This window comes from Canis lupus, chromosome 14, assembly GCF_048164855.1.
Source record: "Canis lupus baileyi chromosome 14, mCanLup2.hap1, whole genome shotgun sequence".
Classification (NCBI taxonomy): Eukaryota; Metazoa; Chordata; class Mammalia; order Carnivora; family Canidae; genus Canis; species Canis lupus.
Genome location: NC_132851.1, coordinates 37,363,716 through 37,384,868, shown reverse-complemented (window position 1 = coordinate 37,384,868; position 21,153 = coordinate 37,363,716). Strand labels below are relative to the sequence as shown.

General features: G+C 42.4%; 1 protein-coding gene across 22 annotated transcripts in view; it reads left to right on the top strand.

The window, feature by feature from the left end:
- PTK2 (protein tyrosine kinase 2) overlaps nt 1-21,153 on the top strand; it is a 266,922-nt gene that overhangs the window by 118,724 nt on the left and 127,045 nt on the right. For all 22 annotated transcript variants that reach the window (XM_072774653.1, XM_072774657.1, XM_072774652.1 and 19 more), the window contains 3 exons: nt 4,499-4,578; nt 6,485-6,547; nt 20,728-20,782. In XM_072774653.1, the coding sequence (XP_072630754.1) occupies nt 4,499-4,578; nt 6,485-6,547; nt 20,728-20,782 (198 nt within the window). The remainder of the gene's footprint in view (nt 1-4,498; nt 4,579-6,484; nt 6,548-20,727; nt 20,783-21,153) is intronic.

Below are 21,153 nucleotides of genomic sequence, written 5' to 3'. Positions count from 1 at the left end.
TGTACATGTCTTCTTTTTTTCCCACTCCTGTATATTTTTTTGATTCAAGAAGCACTTATGTTATTGAGGGTGGAGGTAAACCCTGCATACTCTATTCAGCCCATATTTCTTGGTTATCCTTCTGTATGAAAGATTTTAGAAATGGGAAGGCATTATAAATTTGCTGTCAGTTCACTTCAGGGACTTCAACAGACCCTCACAGTGTTAGGAACGTGGTTGTGGGGTCCCCGGAACCAGCATCAGGCTCAGTCACTCACTAGGAGGATTTACAGAACTTGCATTGATTCTCTTGCAGTGTAAGAAGAATAAAGCTCATGAATATAAATACAGTACTTGCCACAGAAAGAAGTCTGAAAATACCCTGTTTCTTCAAGTAGGAAACTTGACATCAGCTTGGACACAGATTAATTTGAAAAACCAACCACCAAGGGCACCTGAGTGTTTCAGTCGATTAAGTGCTGACTCTTGGTTTCGGCTCAGGTCCTGATCACAGGGTCATGAGATCAAGGCTCACTTTGGGCTCTGTGCTCAGCATGGTATCTGCTTGAGATTCTCTCTCTCCTTCTGCCCCCTCCCTGCTCGTGAGTTCTCTCATATACTCTTTCTCTCTAAAATAAATAAAATTTTTAAAAACAGACAAACCAAACATCAGCTTTCAGAGGTCTTTTCTTGGAAGACTGTTACACATGTGCTGGAGTTGGGGTCAGCGCACAGTAGTTGTCTCTGGTGTAAAGAGAGAATACATCATGACAGCAGTGGTCAGGCGGAGCAGACAGTGCACAGGAAGCCATTACATCAGCCCCTGCCGGCAGCTGGATGACAGGATGAGCTCCCTACCTGCCCTCCGTCTCCTTGTGGAGGAAGACTGTGGTCTTGCCTGTGAAAGACTTTGGAGACAATGTGGGCACACACTGAAGCCTAACTTGTAGGGGTCAGTGGACTAGTGCTTGAGTGTTCACTCTTACAACACTCGGTGTGTGACTTTGGGTGAATTAACTTCTCTGGTCTTTATGTATAAAATGGGACTATTAACTTGAAGAGTTATTGTAAATATTTCAAAGAACGTATGTGAAATAATTAGCACGGTGCCTGGGCCCTATTATCACCTTCATTCTTTTTAGGCTTGTTCTAAGGCTTTAAATTGGAGGTGATAGTACTATCCAACTCACAGTGATGCTACAGGGATTACAGGAGATGTTCCATGTAAGTCTGCCTGCCAGGGTGCTCTCACACACATACACACACTTAAATGGTCAGTAAATTGCATTTATTTCACAAATGAAAGCAATGAATTCTACTGGGAGTTAGTAGGAGATGAAAGGTAGTAAGAAATGTCTTACAAGAGAAATGAACACTGAGTATATAGAACCCTGAGTCCTGAAGAATGCCTGAGCACAGCATCAGTGTGTGAACATGCACAGTGGTTTCAGAAAACACCCTCTCCAGGGACCATCAGGGATCTCGGATGGGGTTCCTGTCTTTGCTCCTGCAGAGGCAAGCTGCTGTAGGACTTGCAGTAGGGATGTGGAGAGCTGAGGGTCTGTTGGGATGGCATCATGTGGGGTCAGTCCATCAGTCCACTCTGCAGAGCACATTGATCACTTCAGGCCATGGACACACATCTTTGAGAGCCAAGAGCAGTAGAGTGTTGCTCTAGGAGAACAACTCTCAGAGCTTTTATCTTTTTCTTTTTTTTTTAAAGATTTTATTTATTTATTCGTGAGAGACAGAGACAGAGAGAGGCAGAGACACAGGCAGAGGGAGAAGCAGGCTCCCTGCGGGGAGCCCGATGTGGGACTCCATCCCAAGACCCTGGGATCACGCCCTGAGCTGAAGGCAGATGCTCAACCACTGAGCCACCCAGGCGTCCCAACTCTCAGAGCTTTTAAGTCATGTTCATAAAGGGATTTTCTACAGAGATTGTCAAATTATAATTTTCTCTGTTTGCATTTTTGCAACTAATGTGATTTGATTTTGGTGAATGAAATAAACTGTGTGATTATGTTTTCCCACCTGTGAAAAATGCTTAAAAATTATAATTAATTTTTAAGTTAATTTTGTAATGATGAATTTTACTCAGCGTGTAATTGATATTATGCTGTAGTTTTTTTTGAAGTCTTCACCAAACCATAAACTAAGATCGACTGTTTCAGTTAGAATAATGGTGGTATTTCTCTAACTCATAGAAATACATGTCTTAATGTATCTTTTGTGGTTTTATTTTTGTGTGCAATAATAAACCTACTTAGGATGCAAAAACTTAGTTTTTAAATTTGGATTTATTTTTTGCTATATAGGAGAAAGGGCCAGTTGAAGTGTAAACGAAATGATTCTAAAATTAAAGCTTTTTACTTAATTGAGTGGATTGAGTAAATCAGTTCCTTTGAATCAGTCTTAAATACCTACTACATGTAAACAATAGAAATTATTGTTGCTTACTTACTTGAAAATGATGTTTACAGAGGTACCCAAACCCCAATATGAAAACTTTGTTTGCTCACTCATTCTGTCAATACATATTATTGACCACCTAGATCTAGGTACTAATGCAGAAAATAAGACAAAGGTTTTGAGAGGAAATCTGATGTTCAGATCAGAAATAGCAGATGGTTGCCTACTGGGCTAGGTGAGTGGTTATTGCTCCTCCTGTAAGAGGAATAAGTAGGTGAGTACAGTTCACATCGGGTTATAGATTTTTGGTATGTTAAAAAGGATATTCCCATCTGAAAACTTTTATTTTCACCATAAGAAAGACATGTTTATTGACTGGAGGAAGTGTGAATCAATGTGTTGGAGTTCTTGCTAGACAAGCATTGTTGAGTTTCTGGACAGTTTCAGCCAACCATTTGAGGTTTGCCATCATGAACTGAGGCAAAGTTTATATCGTCCTGCAGTTTCTCCAGTTGCTTAGCAGTAAACATGGAGAAGGAGGTAGGTGGTTTGTTTCAGTGGCATTGGTTTTGCCAGGCAGTTAAAAAAAAAAAGGGATAATGAGAGATTGGGAAGTTGAGGGTCTTTGCAAGGGAAGGTCATGATGATGACATGTATGATATAAGGCAGAGTATTTAATAGGGGAGTAGAAATATTTTGAGCAGGTGAGCTAACAGGCTAGGAGATAAGAGTTGAAGAGCATGATCTTTGGAATTTTTTTTTCCAAGGCAGAGGTCAACACACTTTTTCTGTGAAGGGCCCAAAAGTCAACATTTTAGAGTTGAGAGTTAAGAGGCAAAATCAGGTGTTTTTGAAATACTTCTATAAGAGACCAGACATATTTCCACAAAATTTTTATTGATGAAATTCTTTATATTATAATTGAGTGTAGTTTTTTATAATACAGTTCTAATGAGAAGAGTGGGATTCTTTTTTGGGGGAGTGATAACATTTCACTAACTGAGGTCCAGAATAGTGTTCCCTCTTGTCATATCAGTTGTAAATGTGGATCTCTTAACACTATAAGGAGATCTTATATATTTCATCTGGGGAAGTGTCTTCACACTGACAGGTGCTCTCAGGTCCTACTAGTGGTCCATCAGTTACCTTAGTTGAGCATAATCATTACTCAGAAGGTGCTTATAGAATTCTTTTGGATTCTTCTCTCTCTTTTTTTTTAAAGTACTTAACATATAGTGTATTACTAGTTTCCAAGGTAAAATTTAGTGATTTATCAGTTGCTTATAACACCCTGTGCTCATTCCAAGATTCTTCTCTTTATATTAGATTTTACATGTTATGACTTTGTAGATTAATCACTTAGAGGTGATGATGAGGTGGAAGCATGTCAGTTGCAGGGGGTTTTGAAATGTGTAAATTTTCTTTGCTCTTGCCATTGGGGTCCAAAGAATGCTACTAGGACTGTAGTCTGAGTTCAGAAAATATATGTCCTGCAAATTTGCTTGAAAGTGGAGATCTGGGACGCCTGGGTGGCTCAGCGGTTGAGCGCCTGCCTTCGGCTCAGGGTGTGATCCTGGAATCCTGGGATTGAGTCCCACATCGGGCTCCCTGCGTGGAGCCTGCTTCTCCCTCTGCCTGTGTCTCTGCCTCTCTCTCTGTGTGTCTCTTATGAATAAAAAGATAAAATATTTAAAAGAAAGAAAGAAAAGGAAAGGAAAGGAAAGGAGAAAGGGAAGGAGAAAGGGAAGGGAAGGAAAAGAAAAGAAAAGAAAAAAGAAAAGAAAAAAAAGAAAAGAAAGAAAAGAAAATGGAGATCTTCCTCCTTGCTTTCACTTGTGACAGTTTGGGGAGGGTCTAAAGCAGCTTGCGATTCAGATGATGAGTTGCTTCTTAAAGTTTGCTCATGAATTAGATGAGTTCTTACTAAGAGCCTACTTTCTTTCTTTAGCTGTTTTTGGTATTATTCATTTTTATATCCAGCATCTAGCATAATTATTGGCACAGTGTGTGTAATGTAAACGGCACCCTGGAAACCGTCATGGAATGAGTGACCCGACAGTGTGCTCTTTTAAAGCAGTATTATTTCCCCTATTCCTTCTGATTGCAGGTGAAGAGTGACTACATGTCTGAGATAGCTGACCGCGTGGACCAGGACATTGCTTTGAAGCTGGGCTGTCTAGAAATACGGTAAGGTGGTAACTAGGCATGGAGGGCTTTGCTCATCAGTGGTTTCATTAGTTTTGGAAATTATTGAGGGATTTTCCTTTTCCTCATAAAGATTTTTGTTAATAAAATATTGAATAAGATGCAAGTAAAAATTTGAGATTTTGAATTAGGTTGTCAGTGCTACTTTTAGAAATCTTAGGATCTCTTAAAATGAGATTTCATTGTATTTAGAATGGAGTGATTGGTGAGAGTGCACGTATGTGAGCAGGTCTGAGGGCTCTCCCCAGTAATCTCCTGGGATGATGGAAGTGTGCTGTGTCTGTGAGACCCCAGGTGCTAGCCACCAGCCACAGGTGGGTACTGAATAATTAAATGTGCTAGGGCACAGAATTTAAATGGAAACACAAATAGCCACAGATGGCTTGTGGTTTAAGAGATGCTGCAGGTTTAAGGGAAATGGAAATCTGAGAATATAGTTCTTACTGCTGATAACATTTATCACCATGTATCATATATTATGCTAACATTTTAATTTTTAATAAAAGAATATTTTACCTTTTTCAGGTGTGATTTCAATTAAAATATACTTTGGGCTGGTAGTTTAAGATAAATTGGTTAAATTAGCCAAAATTTGATTATGTGTTCTCAGAACAGTTAGTGAGAATTTCCTCCAAGGTCACTATTTTTTATATTACATAAGGCGGCTGTTATATACCAGTCCCTATAAGAACCCAAGGATGGTTAAGGTATAACTCTCAGCTCTTCACTGAAATTTGTGTTCAGCCTTAATTATATTTCCCTCACTGGTCCCTTTGTGTTCCTGTCCTGCTCCCGACCCTCACAGTTTCAGCATAGAAAGCATACTTGGTTGCTCCTTTCTCACTGCAGATGGTGCTGTACTGGGTTATCTGGAGCAGGAGTCAGAAAGCATGAGCTATTGTGCAAGTGGCACGGTACCCCCCCCTTGGTTCTAGGTAACTTTTCTGCTCCTTCCCATTCTGGCCTCCCACGCTGTGTGCATCCTAATGCCCTGTGCCCCAGTGTCCCTGACTTCATTATGAGGTAATGCACTACAGGAAAAGCCTGACACAGTAGTCTTTCCCTTTAGCCACCCCCCCCCCCCAAATAAATAGAATGCAGGAAAACAAACTAAGTGACCCTTTTGGGGCCCTTTTGGAATTTTTCATCTAAATCTAGTACTTTCATTTTAAGTAGGCCAAAGATAAAGGCAAATTTAAAAAGCAAACCTGGTATTTATATTACTAGAGACAAGTTTGAAACAAGGTCTCATTCTCCTAAAACATTATTTGAGGTGATGTATATCATCAGTGTGTCCCAAAGCACCCCAGCCAGAGCTTCACCTTCTGCAAGTTACTGTTTGTGCAGATAGAATCGTGCCCCCTTGTGGCAGGTACTGTAGAGCAAGGACCGGAAACAACTTGAGCAGGTCATCTGGAGTTGAGACCGTACAGATCAGACTATGAACGTTCAGAGTGTGCAGGAGCCTGGCACTCTGTCCTGCACGGCCTTCTCTGTTCTGTTACAGGTCTGTGCATGCGCGCCTCTGCAGGAGGGGGTGCGGTGCTCGCCTGGCCATGGCAGCAGTCTGCTGGCCTGCAGCTATCCTGCTCGTGTGAGCAGGATGAGCATAGCAGGCAGCAGTTGTACCTGGAGTCTCGTGTCTTGTCTTTACAAAGAGCCTCCCCTGCTTCACATTGAAAGAGAAAGCGAGATTGTCCAGTAGGACAGAGCCTGTGTTACCTGATCTCTGCTTCACTGTGGTGTGGGAGTAATGCTGAGAGTCAGATTCGGTCTTTATTAATAGCATATATTAGGATGTCTGTGGCTGAGCCACAAAGTAGTTACCATATGGCAGCATAGACACTCCTCACACGTGTGTGTAAATGTATGTGTTCCCTGGTTTTAGGCGCTCATACTGGGAGATGAGAGGCAATGCGCTGGAGAAGAAGTCTAACTATGAAGTGCTGGAGTAAGTATCGCACCCGAGCTGTATCACATACACCCGGAGATGAGCCCACCTGCAAACCCGAACTTTTGTTAGTTTACTTAAAGTTAAATTCAAAACCTGAAACACTACTGTTTCTAAAACAATTGTGTCTGGAAGAAGAAAAGTTTTTTTAAGCAAAGAATTCTTAATGACAGGAACTATGTAAGCAGACGTTTCAATTTGTTGACAGATGTCTTAATAATGGTTGATAATGTCTATGGCACGTCATCACAGACTTCTGTCTCTGTAGATTTAATCACATTGGGGTGAAGTTTTGCTTCTAGTTTGCATCGAATTCAGAATTGCTGGTTCAGTTATTATATAATCTCTGCATTGTTGAAGGGTTTTTCACAGGTGGCGATATGTGAATTACTTGTTGCTCAGGTTATCAGGATATTTAGAATAGCTGAAAAATTTTCAGATAATTCAGGAATAAAATTTTCAGGAATTAATTTGTGTATTAGATTGTCGTATTAGGTTGTATTAAATGCATCTAAGCCATGCTGGAGCTTATGTCTGGGTAGGCTAGAAGTTCTGTTCTTCATCTTTTTGATAATGAATGCAGCAAAAGAGTTGATATTTAAATATCAGCAAAGGTCCATTTTAATTTCATTAAAAATAGTATCACATCTGGCCAACATTTATTTTTTCTGGCTGTATTATTACTGAAATCCTTGTGGTATTTGGGAGATGTAAGATAAGTTGGTAAAATAAAGTAAGAGGTTATCCATTACTACCCTGCTGTGATAACAACTTTAACTGGCTTCGGATTTTGCTTGGACTTTATTAGAGCCCAGCTATAGCCATAGTATGAAAGTGTAGTGCCCCACCCATTGGGAGGCAAGATTTACAGGGGAGGTGTAGTCATTTAAACATAAAAGTAGAAATAACCAGTTTGCAAATTGGCTACGGTACTGCAGGTACAACCATTTGGAATAATAACTGGTCGTAAGAGATGCAAGTTATTTTTCATAACTGACATGAGCCTCCTTTGTGCCAGGTCGTGAGGGATGAGAGTGGCATCTGGGGAGAGGCCCTGAGAGCCAGCTCCGCCTGACTTCTGGATGTGACATGTTAGCATAGCCTAGTGTCTGGGGCCGCATGCAGCAGAGGACACTCGCCAGAGGCTGTGCCTGTGTTAATCTGAGTGTACCTATACATAGGCCCTTAGCAGATCGGCCAGGGCAAAAACAAGTTGGTTGGAGATGAATGAGATTAGCTAGGACATGTTAGCAGGTGGGATTATCTTGAGTAGAGTGTTTCCTGACCTTCAGTGGATGGTATAGAAGTAGTGAGACCCTTAATAACCTAAACAAGAAAATGGCTAGTGTTCACTGTGCCATAGATTTCTGTTTACAACTGTCACAGTCTTCAGACTCCTGGACTCTTAATGCTTAAAATACAGATCAGAATTGAGGGGCTCACTGAAGATCTCATCTGAGATGATGTTGAGCTTGTCCTAAAATTCCAATGGAGGCTCAGGGAATAACAGGAATAGTTTTAACTATTTGGTTATTTGGTCGATTATCCGTTCCTTGTGCTTTGAAATTAATAATTTCAAAATTAATAATACAAAACATTCTCCCTCCAGAAGCTTATAGCTAGCAGGGAGACTCAGATGAGTGAGCAGACCTGTAGAATAAGGTCCTAGGAGCTGAAGTGGGGGTGCCTGGAGCGTGTGTGTGTGGGAAGTGTGGTACTTGACGTCTGAGGTGGTTTCATTGGGAGATGCAACATGCCACATACTGTCTTGCCACATGCTGTCTTTGAGTCCCAAAGACAGCATGTGGGCAGGTGGGGATAACTGGCCGGGAGGAGGGAAGAGACTTCGTGAAGGCACAAAAACAAAGGAGGCCAGGTAACAGCTAGGAAACCACCTGTTGGTTGTGAGGGCCAGGTCACCAACACTCCAGTGAGCTCTGCAAAGGGCTGAGGTCCTTGACGCCATGGACTCCTGAGCCATGCAAACGAGGACCATGGTCTGTGGTTTAGAACTCCATGTTATTAAGGAAGGTTAGAAAAGGGAAGTGAGGAAGCAGGGCACCACTGTGTCCTTCCTGCCCACTCGAGAAGGAGTGAGGCTGTGTCGTAGGCACCGTAGCACTGGCAGCGGGGTGGAGGTGGCTGGAGCCGAGGTCTGTCCTGGGCTGCTAGGGGTGCTCCTCATAGGAAGGGTTTCTGTTTGGGGAGGAATCATGTGAACTATTACAGCATATTGATTTTCAGTTCTGAAGGAATATACCTGTTTTTGAAATGAAAGGAAGGAGAAATGTGGGTTTATTTCATATGTTAAAAGATCACTCATATCAATAGCATTAAAATCTCCAGTGGTACCCAGGGCCTGGTTTCTAATGTCATTTGTCAGTAAAAGGAACCAGGGCTCCTTTGAGAAGTGCCTGATGCCAGAGAGAGGCGGGGAGGGTAAATAAATGCAGGCGGGGCCTGGGCATCTGGAGGTGCCAGGAGGGAGGAAGTGCTCTGCCCATGTGTCACAAGAGCCAGCTGAGGTGCCTGAAGCTGAGTAGTCTGAGCTACAAAATGAGTGACAGTTTTAGATCATAACCCAGAGCATAAAGTAGACATCCGTGAGTCCATACTAATATAAACAATTGAATAAATAAATGAGAAGTGATAGGTCTCCCATACAGAAGAATTACAAGTAATTAATGTAGATATGACAACAAAGGGGGCAGAACACAAAATCCCACCTCAAAGAGCGGCCTGTACTTAGTGACTTGTACAGTGCAGTACGGAAATGGGTGTGGGGAGAAAGTCGGCTGGCAGTGAGGAAACCTGCAGGCCCCACCTGAGCTGGATGCTCAAGGTCAGCATGAGCAGTGATGAGCCGTGTTGATGGCACGTGCCCCTGGTAGGATCTGTTGAGAAGGGCACTTCACCTCTCTTGGCTTCCTCCCCTAAACCTATAACCCCAGTCTCATCATGTGAAATAGATAATTCCCAGTTGAGAGGCATTATACAAAACAACAAACCAGTACACCTTCAAACTGTCAAGGTTGTCAAAAACAAGGAAAATCTGAAAAGCTGACACAGCCAAGAAGAGCCTTTAGAGTCATGATGATTAAGTTGGATTCTGAAACAAAAAAAATGATACAGAAAATAATGAAATCTGAATGAAGTATAGACTTTGTTAACAATAATAAATCGATGTTGATTAGGAGTTGTGGCTGGTGTGCCATTGGCAATGTGAGCTAGGAGTAGTAGGAACAGCTGGGCATGGGGTATCCGTGGGACTCTGTACTGTCTTTGCAACCTCTGTAAATCGAAGACTATTCTGCGGGAGTCTGTCTCCATGTAAAGGGAAATGATGAGGGAGTGGAGTTGAAAAGCCAGCAAGTAGATAAAGATGACGATCTCAAGAGGTCCAGTCCGAGGTGGACGGTTTGTGAAGTCCAAGGAGGACCAGGATTATTAATCACCTGGCAGTTAGTGGCAGGGTGCAGGAGCACCTGTTCGTGTCCTTCGGGTCACTGTGGAAGCCCGTCCTGTTGTAGGGACTGGGGAAGGATGGTGTGAACTGTATCCTGCCCTGTCTCTGCGAGGCCACAGTAGGAACTTTGGTGTCACAGGATGAAGTGAGCCAGGTGTACTGGAAATACTGTAAAAGGGCCAGAGTCACAGGACACCAGGGGCCCGAAAAATCTCCATGGATCATGCATTGACATGTTCGTAGCAGCAAGAACAGGCAGTTAAAAGAAGAAAAGGAAGAAGCAAGTATCCATCAAGGTGGGTTGGAGAGAGGAGTTTTCAGTTTAAGATCAGTTTGCAATGAAGGGCACCTGTCTGGCTGATGGTAGAGCTTGCAGCTCTTGATCTCAGGTCCTGTTTGAAATGAAAATTGGAGATTACACTGGAATCCGTGTAAACTGGGCTCCTTTCTAGAGATTACAGAAATTGAGACAACAGGACAGGAGGCAGGGGGCGGAGGACAGTCTGGGGCTCTGATGAGTGGGGGGTCAGTGAAGTGGAGAATGTGGGGATCACAGTCCACAAGGGAGGGCCTGTGCTTGTATTGTGGGGGAAATGGGTGCAGCATGGTGTGGTCATCATGGGCCTTCTCAGAGGGTGAGGGTGAAAAGCTGAATTCTCTGTAATCTTGAGGCAGCTGTTGTGAATCCTTTTAGAGATATGCTTTGTGAATTAAGCAGAGATGCTAGAGAAGGAAAAGAGGGGTGGATTTAAGAGGCTTGCGTTCCAGGGTATGACCAGGCGGGGTTTCCCCTGCCCGCCCTCTGCCTCCTGCTAGGTTCTGCGTAGCTGTAGAAGTCGTGTGACTCTGCCCTCTGGCGGCAGGGTATCTGGGTGTGGGTCCTGGTTGCCCCATGGCCTGCCCTTGCGGTGTGCTTCTAGGGGTGTAAAGTGCAGGCGGGGCTGCTGCCTGCCTTGGTGTGCAGTTAGGGAGGTGGTCCACCCGGAGAGCTGAACGTAGCACCGGGCCCTGAGTGAATGTCTGCCCATGATCTTTGCTGTGATCCGGATCCAGGGGACAGCTTGTCACTCTTGATGAAACCAAACTGTGTAGCATTACTTCGCAGTGTTATTAGAAAAAACCATATAAAACAATGTCAGAGTTTATCTGTTAGCTTAATGTTGAGCCCTTTAAAATAGTTTTCATTTGGTTACAGAGGTCGTAATACAGTCTAGCTGGAGAAGATTGAAACGGAGTTGTCCAATAAGATAAAAGTCTTCAAATCCCAACAGTTAGTGTTAACCACCTTCCCAGTCTTACCGTCTTAGCAGATATTCTCCTAGGCCCCCTTTTTCCATGTTTTCGTACAACACAGTACAGAGCTTAACGTGAGAGTGGTGGTGCTGTACGTGCATCCTGCTTTTTTCGGCAGCCTTATTCTGGAGTGAGGTTTCCACTCACTGGATGCACGTCAGCACAGTAGTCCATCACATCCGTGTGTGATGCCACATTTAACCAGTCAGGACAATGACAGTACGAGGCAATGTCACCATGTTTTCTTGTTCGTTTTTGCCTGTTGACCTGCAGATAATAGCTTGTTTTATTTGCTTTAGCTTGATTACTGTTGATATCGAACACTTTCCCGTATGTGGGCCGTTTTATATTCCTTTTAAAAATTAGCTATATTTTTAAAACAATTTTTACATATATTTGTGTTTTTTCTTACTAATATTAAGAGGTTTTTGTCATATTAACTGTATTTGTAGTATTTGTTCTGCACGTTCTTCCCAACTTGTCTTTGTTTGTCAACTGTGCTTATATGGCTTTTCATCATACAGGACATGTTCTTTTTTCTTGTTTTTTCTTTAATGTAGTAAAATCTGCCAGTTATTTTCATTTTGGTTTTGAGTTTCAAGACCTGATGTTTGTTCTGAAACTTTTGTTCTAAAAGTCTTGTGTATTTGTTTCTATTTTTACATTTCCAAGTGTGCAGATATTTTTTAAAAGGTTTTCTTGGTAATGGTCCGTGTGATAACAGCTTCTTTGGCTTTCATGGAGACTGTCATTGCAGGCTTGTGTAAGATCATTTCCCTGCAGTAATTTATTATGAAAAAATTCAGACATACAGAAAGTTGAAAGAACCATGCAGGAAGCACACATGTATCTGCCACCTAGATTCTGCAGTTAATATTCTGCTGTGTTTCCTTTATGTGGACAGTTTTTATAAGTGGTTCAGTGTGATTTTAAAAATGTATTTTCTGCTCAAGCTGGTTAATGTCTGTCTTTCCTGGTATTTTGTCTCTTGACAACTCAGTAACTGAGAAGGCATGTGTCTCCCTCTGTGAGAGCAGCTGTGTCCGTATCCTCCTGTGGGTCAGTTCATGTTTGCTTTGTATTTGAAGCTTTTTCATATAAACACAAACAATGTTTTTATCTTCTTGGTTAATTGAATCTCATGTCATTATTCAGTTACTCTCAGGGTGCCTAATCATACATACTTTCTTGTTTGGGGGGGACTTCTCGTCCTGAAGTCTGCTTTGCTTTCTTTAGGTTAGCATTGGCCTAGCTTTTATTTCCTTTCTTTGTATCACTTCTTCTGTTCCTTTATTACTTTTCTTCTATTACTTCCCTCCTCATTACATCTTTACACTTTTATAGTGTTTCTTGTAAGCGTCATAGAGTCAGATTTCTTAAATCCAGAATGTCTTTCCTTTAACTGATGGCTTTAATACGTTCGTATTTATTAGAATAAATGATCTATTTGGACTGGCTTGTGTTGTCTTTATTTCTACTGTGTGTGTGTGTGTGTGTGTGTGTGTATTCATTCCTTTTTTTATTTTTTATTTTTATTTTTATTTTTTTTTTCATTCCTTTTTTTAAATGTTTATTTCTTAATGGGTTTTCTTATTCCAAATTTTCTTCCCTAATGATTTGGATATGTATAAACTACTTCTGTTCTTTTATTAGTTACCCTTACATTTTAACCTTCTATATTAACCAAATCTAGATCTTAAAGTTACCTTCATCCTCTCTTCTAGTAGTGCAAAGACCTTGGGACATCCTCACTCTCTGCATCTCCTTCCAACTTCTATGCCATTTCGCTCATTATGTTAGTTCTGTCTTTGCTTAAACCACACGTTAGACATTATATGATCTCATGCAGACATTGCTGATTTGGCAGCATGTGTACCATTTTATCTCTTAAACGCTCTTGTGTCACCTAAGCGCACCCTTCCAGCATCCTTTTCCTTTCAGACGCTGTATTTTCCCCACACTCAAAAGATAATGTTCGGTACAGCTGTTGACAGGTGTGCTGCCATTTCTCTGATTGCTCTTCCCTTTAAGATCTTAGCGTTGCTCTTCCAGTCTCACTCGTGTCTCAGGCTTGTGTTTCTTTGGTGACCCAGCTTGGAACAAGATGTGCTGCTTGGTTCTGTGGATTTGTGTTTTCATCTGGAAAGTATATGCCATCAGCTCTGGAATTGTCAACTAGATACATTTGGACTTCTGTAGCTCCTCATGTGGCTCATATTTTCCATCTCCGTTTCTCCTTGTGATGGTGTGTGTGTGTGTCTTCTAAGCCTCATTGGCTCATGCTTCATTTCACCATTGATACTTTTCAGTTCTGCAAGTTCATGTCTTGGGATATGATCTGCTCTTAGCTCCTAGTAACCTTTTGTTGCGTGCTTGTGCCTGTGATGGTGCCAGGAGTGTTAGTCTGCTGTTCCTCTGACTCACTCAGGCTTCCACGTGGCTTGAATCAGAGACTGTTGGCCCGAAGTTGGGCATGTGGGGCTCCAGAGGGGCTTCTTGGAGATCCGAAGGGTGGATGGCACAACTGCAGCCTCCCTTGGGTCCGGACCCAGCGCCAGAACACTTGGTCCTTCAGACAGCATCCTGTCAAGAACCCCAGAGCAGGTGCCCGAGGCCAGCTGGCCCAGCACTCCTCAACCACAGTGCTCCTCCCCAGTGCTCCTCAACCCCAGCACTTAGGGCATGTTGGGCCAGGACTGCAGGCCTGCCTGTTTGTTACCAGGCTGCTTAAACTGACCCTGCTGGAGCCCAGGCTAGACCCAGCCTGTCTTTGGATGTCAGTTTCCCTTCATTTTTAAGATATAGTATTTAATTCTTTTGTATGCATCTTTTCATGGTAAAGTTCTGTTTCTGACATCTTGAAAGATGGCTTTACTCCATGAACAATTCTTGACTCATCGTGGTATTTTCTCAGTACTTTAAAAATCTGTGAAGCTGCTCTTCCCATTCCATCTTCCCACACAGCTGTCAGGAAGGCTTTACACGTGATGCCTACTAAGAGGATCATCTAGCTCTGAGCAGACTCTGGCCATCCTGCCCCAGAGACCCGGCAGTCCAGATCCTACGGAGGCCTCGGCATTTCTCTCGGCATTTCTCTTTCCTTATGAGGATTGCTGGTGACTTGGGGCCACTTGGAAGGATGTAGATTTTCTAGTACAGAAAAGAATTCAGCATGAATGCAGAATATCACTTGTTTCCTCTGACTTTATTGTATGGTTCTTTTTCCCTTGGGGCGGCCTGGGTGGCCTGCCAGTAAGGAGATAAATTGTGAAATAATCCACAGGGTTGCTTAGTTTCTGTCCGAAAATTTAAAGACAATCTTGATTGTTTATAGCCTGATAAAGAATACCCCTTCCACTTTACCACGTTTCTAAATAACTATTTTAAATCATGCTGAAGATAACTGGGCCAGCTTCTATGAGTGGGGAAAGTAGTACATAGGAAATTCTGTAGTTCTTTAAACTAACCAGACCTAGTCTTTCCCTGTTTTTCCCACTGTGGTAGAACCGTTGTGCCTTCTTTGTAGCCTAAGGGAAGATGCATGGCGGTGACACCCCCCCACAGCCCCACCCCAGCCCCAGAACCTGTTCTCCCAAGGACATGCTTCCAGGGAGTGGCATGCAGCTAGAGACCTGCACACCTTGATGAGCAGAGCTGAGGCGGGGGAGGGAGGCAGCGGAGGGAGGCAGCCTCCACAGGAGGGCAGATCAGAGCTTTAAGAGAATTGTCTTGTCCTCAAGCATTTCGACAATGACAGATTTACCAGAATCAGCTAATAAAACTGTGTTTCAATTATGGTTCCCACTGTGATCTCGTTGAAGGAAGGATTTCACATACCAGTGATTCTTCTTTGAACTACGCAATTGTATCATGAAATTATTTTATGTGAACTACTTTGCTTTTCAGTTCTGCTCATTTCCTTATTAAAGTGGTTTGCTTTTTAAGGAAATTTGTTTTTAATCATCTTTGCATGTCATGTATTTTCTGTAGTTGTTTGTGTACTTGTATCTGTTCTCTGCTAGAATGTCAGCTTCCCTGAGGGAGGACCTCCCTCCCCCAACCCACCGCTATTCCCAGCACCTAACAGTGTTGGACATTCATTTGGTATTCATCCATTGGGATTTCTTGAATTCTTTTCATGAGTTAAAGTTAACAGAAGTTAATTATGATTTTGCATTGTTTTCATTTTTTCATTGTCTTCTGAATAGTAATCTCATGTTTTTTTTAGTTGCCTATGTTAAAGAAGATGCTGGTGGGTTTGGCATGAATTGATAGTGTCTTAACTAAGACAAGGTCATTCTTCTTTCATACGAAGCAAGTCTTACTTAGATGGACACTGCTCCTCATTAGCAGAGTGCTGGGCTTCTTCAATCTGGCCATTCCATCATCTATAGCATGCCACCTCATGACCTAGGATGGCTAGTGGACTTTACCATCACATTTGTATTCCAGCCTCACAGAGGAGGAAGAAGTGGACATCCTCTTTCTTTCTCCTCCTCGCAAGGGCACAGGTGTATACATAGTGCTTTCCCTTAGAGGGACATGGACTGAGTCGTAGTCCTATGGCCACCCCTGGCTACAAGAGAGGAAGGAACACATACTTTTTCCTGGCCAAAAGACAGCTTCTTATTACCAGTGAATTGCTATTCACTTATTCAGAAGTAAAAAATCTGTCCTGCATTTAGAGAATTTTCATATTTATCAGTTTTTAAGAGGTATTATAGAGGTTAAATATCTGTTGTATTTTTACACTAAAGATACTTGCGTCTGAGAGTTTTGGAGCAAGGATAAGATAGGGATGCTATATGAAAAATGCACATTTTAGTTGTATTTTAACATAGTTTTGGTTGCTTTTTTTGCCTGGATTTTAAATCTTTAAGGAATTATGTCCACAGAGTATAAGTACCCCAAGCTAACAGACAAAGTCAAGGTCTTCTTAGAAGTAGTGCCAAAGGGGAAATAAATTTATCTTTGACATAAGAATTTACTTATAATGAAGCTTATTTCATACCCAGGTCTCCCAAAGCCTGCTGTGTTAGGGATCTGTAGACTTGGATGCACCTGTGCAGGACAAGGCCACACGCTGGGCTGCCTAGGCAGGAGCTGGTGCACTCTGGAGCATTCATCCTGGTGTGCAGGAGACCCTGGGTGTCAAGGAGATGCAGCAGGTGCTGAGGACGACTAGTGAGGACAGGTGGCGAGGACTGCCACCTGCCAGGGGGAGGGAGTGTGTCTTACCGCCTGGACTGCTCTGGGTAGGGAGCTGGGTGTGGCAGGTGTGGCAGGTGTGGCAGGTGGGCAGTCAGCCCTGACACCTGGAGACACAGAGCAGGAGAACAAAGTCCTCGTTGGTCAGCAGTGGTTTCAGTATTTCCTGTGAAAGACAAGAAGTAAATTAAACATTAATTAAAAGGATTCTGGCTTAAAATTGATCACAACTATAAATTTAAGCTCCAGAAACTCTGAATGTCAACAAGCAGTCATATTGGTGTTGGAGCCTGGTGGTCTGACTACACCTCTGCCAGTGGGTTGTTGAGCCTGTGTCTCCCCCGAGGAAAGGGGATTGTTCCACCCCAGTATCCGACATGGTGCTGGTGTGAGCAAGCAGATGAGGGCAGCCTTGCTTTCTTTGAGGCTTCACATCAAAATAATTTGAATTTTAGAAACTAAATGATAGACACCCTTTTCTGCTAATCCTTAGAGAATAAGTAGGAAGACTAGCAATTGGAAGCTCCCTGCTGCACATGGATGGGCAGTGCCAGCTGAGGGCTTCTGTATGACACCCAGCCCTGTCCTGTAAGATTGGCTGCATGGGATGCTCTCCTGGCTCCAGGGCTTCATCCCAGAGGTTCTAATGCTGCGTGGTTATCCCATGGTCACTGTCCTAGCTGTGTAGCTGTACCCAGCATCCACTCACCTCTTCCCTTACCGAGGAGCCTTTGATCCAAGCCCCAAGCCCTGGAGAGTCAGGGTCCCTGATGTCCTGGATTCACTGCTGCAGCCCAGTGCAGCATCTTATAATGATGGAGATGCCCTCTCTGCCCTGGCCAGCATGGCAACCACACTCACTATGTGAGGTCACTAAGCACCTGAAATGTAGCCGCCATGACAGGGAACTAGATTTTTAGATGAATTTTAACTAATTTAAGTCTATATTGCTTCACATGGCTCTGCGATGGACAGTATAGTTCTTACCTAATATTAATATCTTGTCAGCTATGTATGGGTTTGGAGGTTTCCTTTGGACTTATATGGAAATCCAGCAACCTAATGCTTGAGTTTGGGAATTGCAGTTTGGCAGTATTCTAAAAGTTTCATGTAGCTAGTTTTTGTCCAATGAGTTTGCATGAATTTAGGATCTACCCCTTGACAATTATTTGTAAAGAATTGCCTTATAATAAAAGCCAGTAGTTGTATTTTGTTGAAATGTATAGGTAGTATTTATTGTTTGATTCACATAATCTCACACTTGTGTAGAGTTTGGGCTCAGATGAATTTTAGGGCACAAGAAACTAAAAGCTCAACTGCTATGCAGCTTGTAGAGGCAGCCTCACATTGAAAGTGGGACAGGCTGCCTGTCCCCACTGGGTGTCCTAGGAGAGGGTTTAAATTTGAATGATTGTAATAGGCCCTCCCTAAAACTGTGAACATAGTGCCTGAGCTGCTCCTCCGGGTTTCTTGGCGCCCTGCACCATGAAGCCTAAGGTAGATTGGCTTCTGGATTCAATGAACTGAAATGTGTTGTTGAATCTTTCTGATGATTTTGCATGCTTTTGTCTCATTTTTAGTTTCTTACTTGCCAGGTATCACATTTAAAAGAATTGTAACATACGGACAAATGTTACAAATCCATTGCTCAAAAGCGTTGGAAAAACTAAACTATATACTTGCCAGCATTAGTTGGCCTTACCTTTTTTTGTTTTGTTTTCTCTCAGATGAAATTGTCTTCATTTTGGAAGTAAAAGTAACACCTAGAAACAGGCTTTATTTTCACCAGGAAGTATGCCCTCTCATTTTTCATGAAACATACAACCCTTTGGGTCCATCTTTAATTTCCCCATTTGTAACAGAATGAGTGTGATAAATTCTTTGCTTTCCAATTGACTCTAAAAGTAGATGCATTACCTGGTTGGCTAGGGGTGACACTGGTTTCACGGTCAGGAAGAGGACATCCCCTGCCCAGGTCTTCCCCCTCAGCCAGAGACATTGGTGGCCAGCTGCCTCCTTGAAATCCCCACTAGGAGGCCACATACACTTTGCTCCCACCCTCACATCTAAAACAGAACCCACCCCGGCTTCCCCTTCTTGATGCATGGAGTCCTTTCACATATGTCCAGTCATTGGGCACTCTTGACCTTGTGTCCACAGGTCTGAATCTCTTCCCTTTTCATTTCCTCTGTTGCCTACCCTTCCACTACCTCTTCCCTGAGCATCTGCCAGCCTTCCTCCTACCTGCTCTTTTAGCCTCCCCCACCCCCACCGTGTGTTCTGCTTGTGGCGGAAAAGGGTCATACCTCCCTGTGCTCAAACAGCAGGCAGTCAGGCGTGTGGATCAAATGCTCACCAGACAGGAGGGGCATCTACTGTATGTCTGGAGAAAAGAGTTGTAGGAACTTAACACACTCTTTTTTCATCCTCAGCACCACTGTTGCAGCAGGAATTTGCATTCCCAGCTTACAAACAGCCTCAAGTTTTTTGTTTTGTTTTTAAGATTTATTTATTTATTTATGATAGACAAAGAGAGAGAGAGAGGCAGAGACACTGGAGGAGGGAGAAGCAGGCTCCATGCAGGAGCCCGACGTGGGACTCGATCCTAGGTCTCCAGGATCAGGCCCTGGGCTACAGGCGGCACTAAACCGCTGCGCCACCGGGGCTGCCCCAGCCTCAAGTTTATAGGTGTTTGGTTATAGCCAAATCCATCCTGTGGCCATGTGAAGATTCCAGCCCAGAGCTCTCTGTGTGAAAAGTGCCCGGAAAAGAACGTAGGGGAGAAAATGCTCAGAAACAGTGCCTAAAGATTCTAGACTTTTTCTCTTCACCTGCTTATTGTGCTACTTCCCATAGTGGTTAGCACCCAAACCCTTAAATACAAAGACCCTGTCTGTTTAGGAGGCAGCAAGAAAGGGAAGACCCTGGGGGGGGGACACTTCTCCTCCTTTGACACCCTGTAATCACAGTAGATGATGCAGATCTGAAAAGATATGGAAGGGAAGTCACAAAGTGAAGTAGTTAGAAAAATAAATGAAAAGCTAGGGTTATATGAACTAATTGGTAGATAGAACCAGGAAACAGAACATCATGGAAGTTGAGAAAGAATTTAGAAACATGTTGTGGACATGATAACAACGAAAAGGAAATGAGAACTGAGACCAGTTTTGGATTTAGCAAGTTTGTTGGCTTAGGTGCTAACTAGTAGATTATAGAATAGGGGATTGGAATGTTTGGATATTGGATCAACCATATAAGCTCTGTGATTTCTATAGTTTTATTTATAATGCCAGCTAACTTAACTACAATCATAGATAAAGAAGTCATCCCTTTTGTATTTTAAAATATATCTTATTTAGCTTATACTTAATGTAATTCTGAAAGGATAACATTGTCTAGTTTTCTCCTTCTGGATCCTTTGATGTCCACTGTTCCCTAATGTCTGCAGAGGCTGTTTCATTTTACTAGCACACGAGGGCCATCTAGTGGCCCAAACTCCTGGTGCACTCGGTACCAAGGAAAGAGAACGAGCTGGTCTTTTTGGTCTGTGCTCTTGGCCAGAGTGTTTTGACGCTCGTAATAGTAATGATCAATTCTGTAGCCTGATCTAAAGAAAATCACTGGGACTTCTGACCTTTTCACACTTTTAGCTTTCTGACTTTAGGCAAGTCACCTAATTTCTCACTTTTTGTTTGCTATGTGAAACTAAGATGATACACTTGGGTTAGGTGAATGAATCCCTTAGTCAAAAAAAGTTTACTTAAAAAAATAGTCTACTCTTAGGATTAATTCAGGTAATTTTAATGGTATATCCCAAACGTTTTCCTACTCTGGCCAGTCTACTTTCTCTACAAATACAATGTCACCCAGTTGGAACTGGTATTTATAAGGCTAACTTTCAAACAGTGTTTACTGATACATTGCCCTCTTGCCAAGAGGCACACTTTAGAAGGGTTTTTAACAGTGAGGGTTAAAACAGGAAAAAGATGTTCTACTGAAAGCAACTCATATTGATATTTTCTACTCATATCTAGAAAATGACTTGTCCCACCCCTTCCCTGACTGCTGGTAAATTGGAGCTTTATTATACTTCCTTCTTTCCTAAATAATAAGTGGAAGGATAAATAAATTGCATTTATGTTCTTGCAACAATGTCATTATATTAATTGATTTGGTGGTGTTATTTGTTAATACGCTTCTTTTTATGTTTCAGAAAAGATGTTGGTTTGAAGCGATTTTTTCCTAGGAGTTTACTGGATTCTGTCAAGGTAATTAGAATCTGCTTTATTTTAATCAGATACTTCCCTATGGTATATGGTTTTCTCTCTTACATGTAAAAGTTACAATGTAAAAAAGCTGATAGTTATTTTGCTCCTGTTAATGGCAAGTAGATTTTTGCAGGCACAGCTCTCTCCCACAAAGCTATGGTTTCACTTGTTTTTTACATGTGACACTCAGCTAAGTACAACATTAAGAAACTTGAATGTACCCGAGGCTTTGTCACCTAGGTCTTTAAGGTCTCAGGTATTTTGATACATGTAAGTGAAGAAGCAGTATGTAAATGGATCATCGTGGTAGCTGAATGTGTGTCTGTGCACACCTGTGCACATATAAGTTGCATTGTAAAGATCTCTCTTCT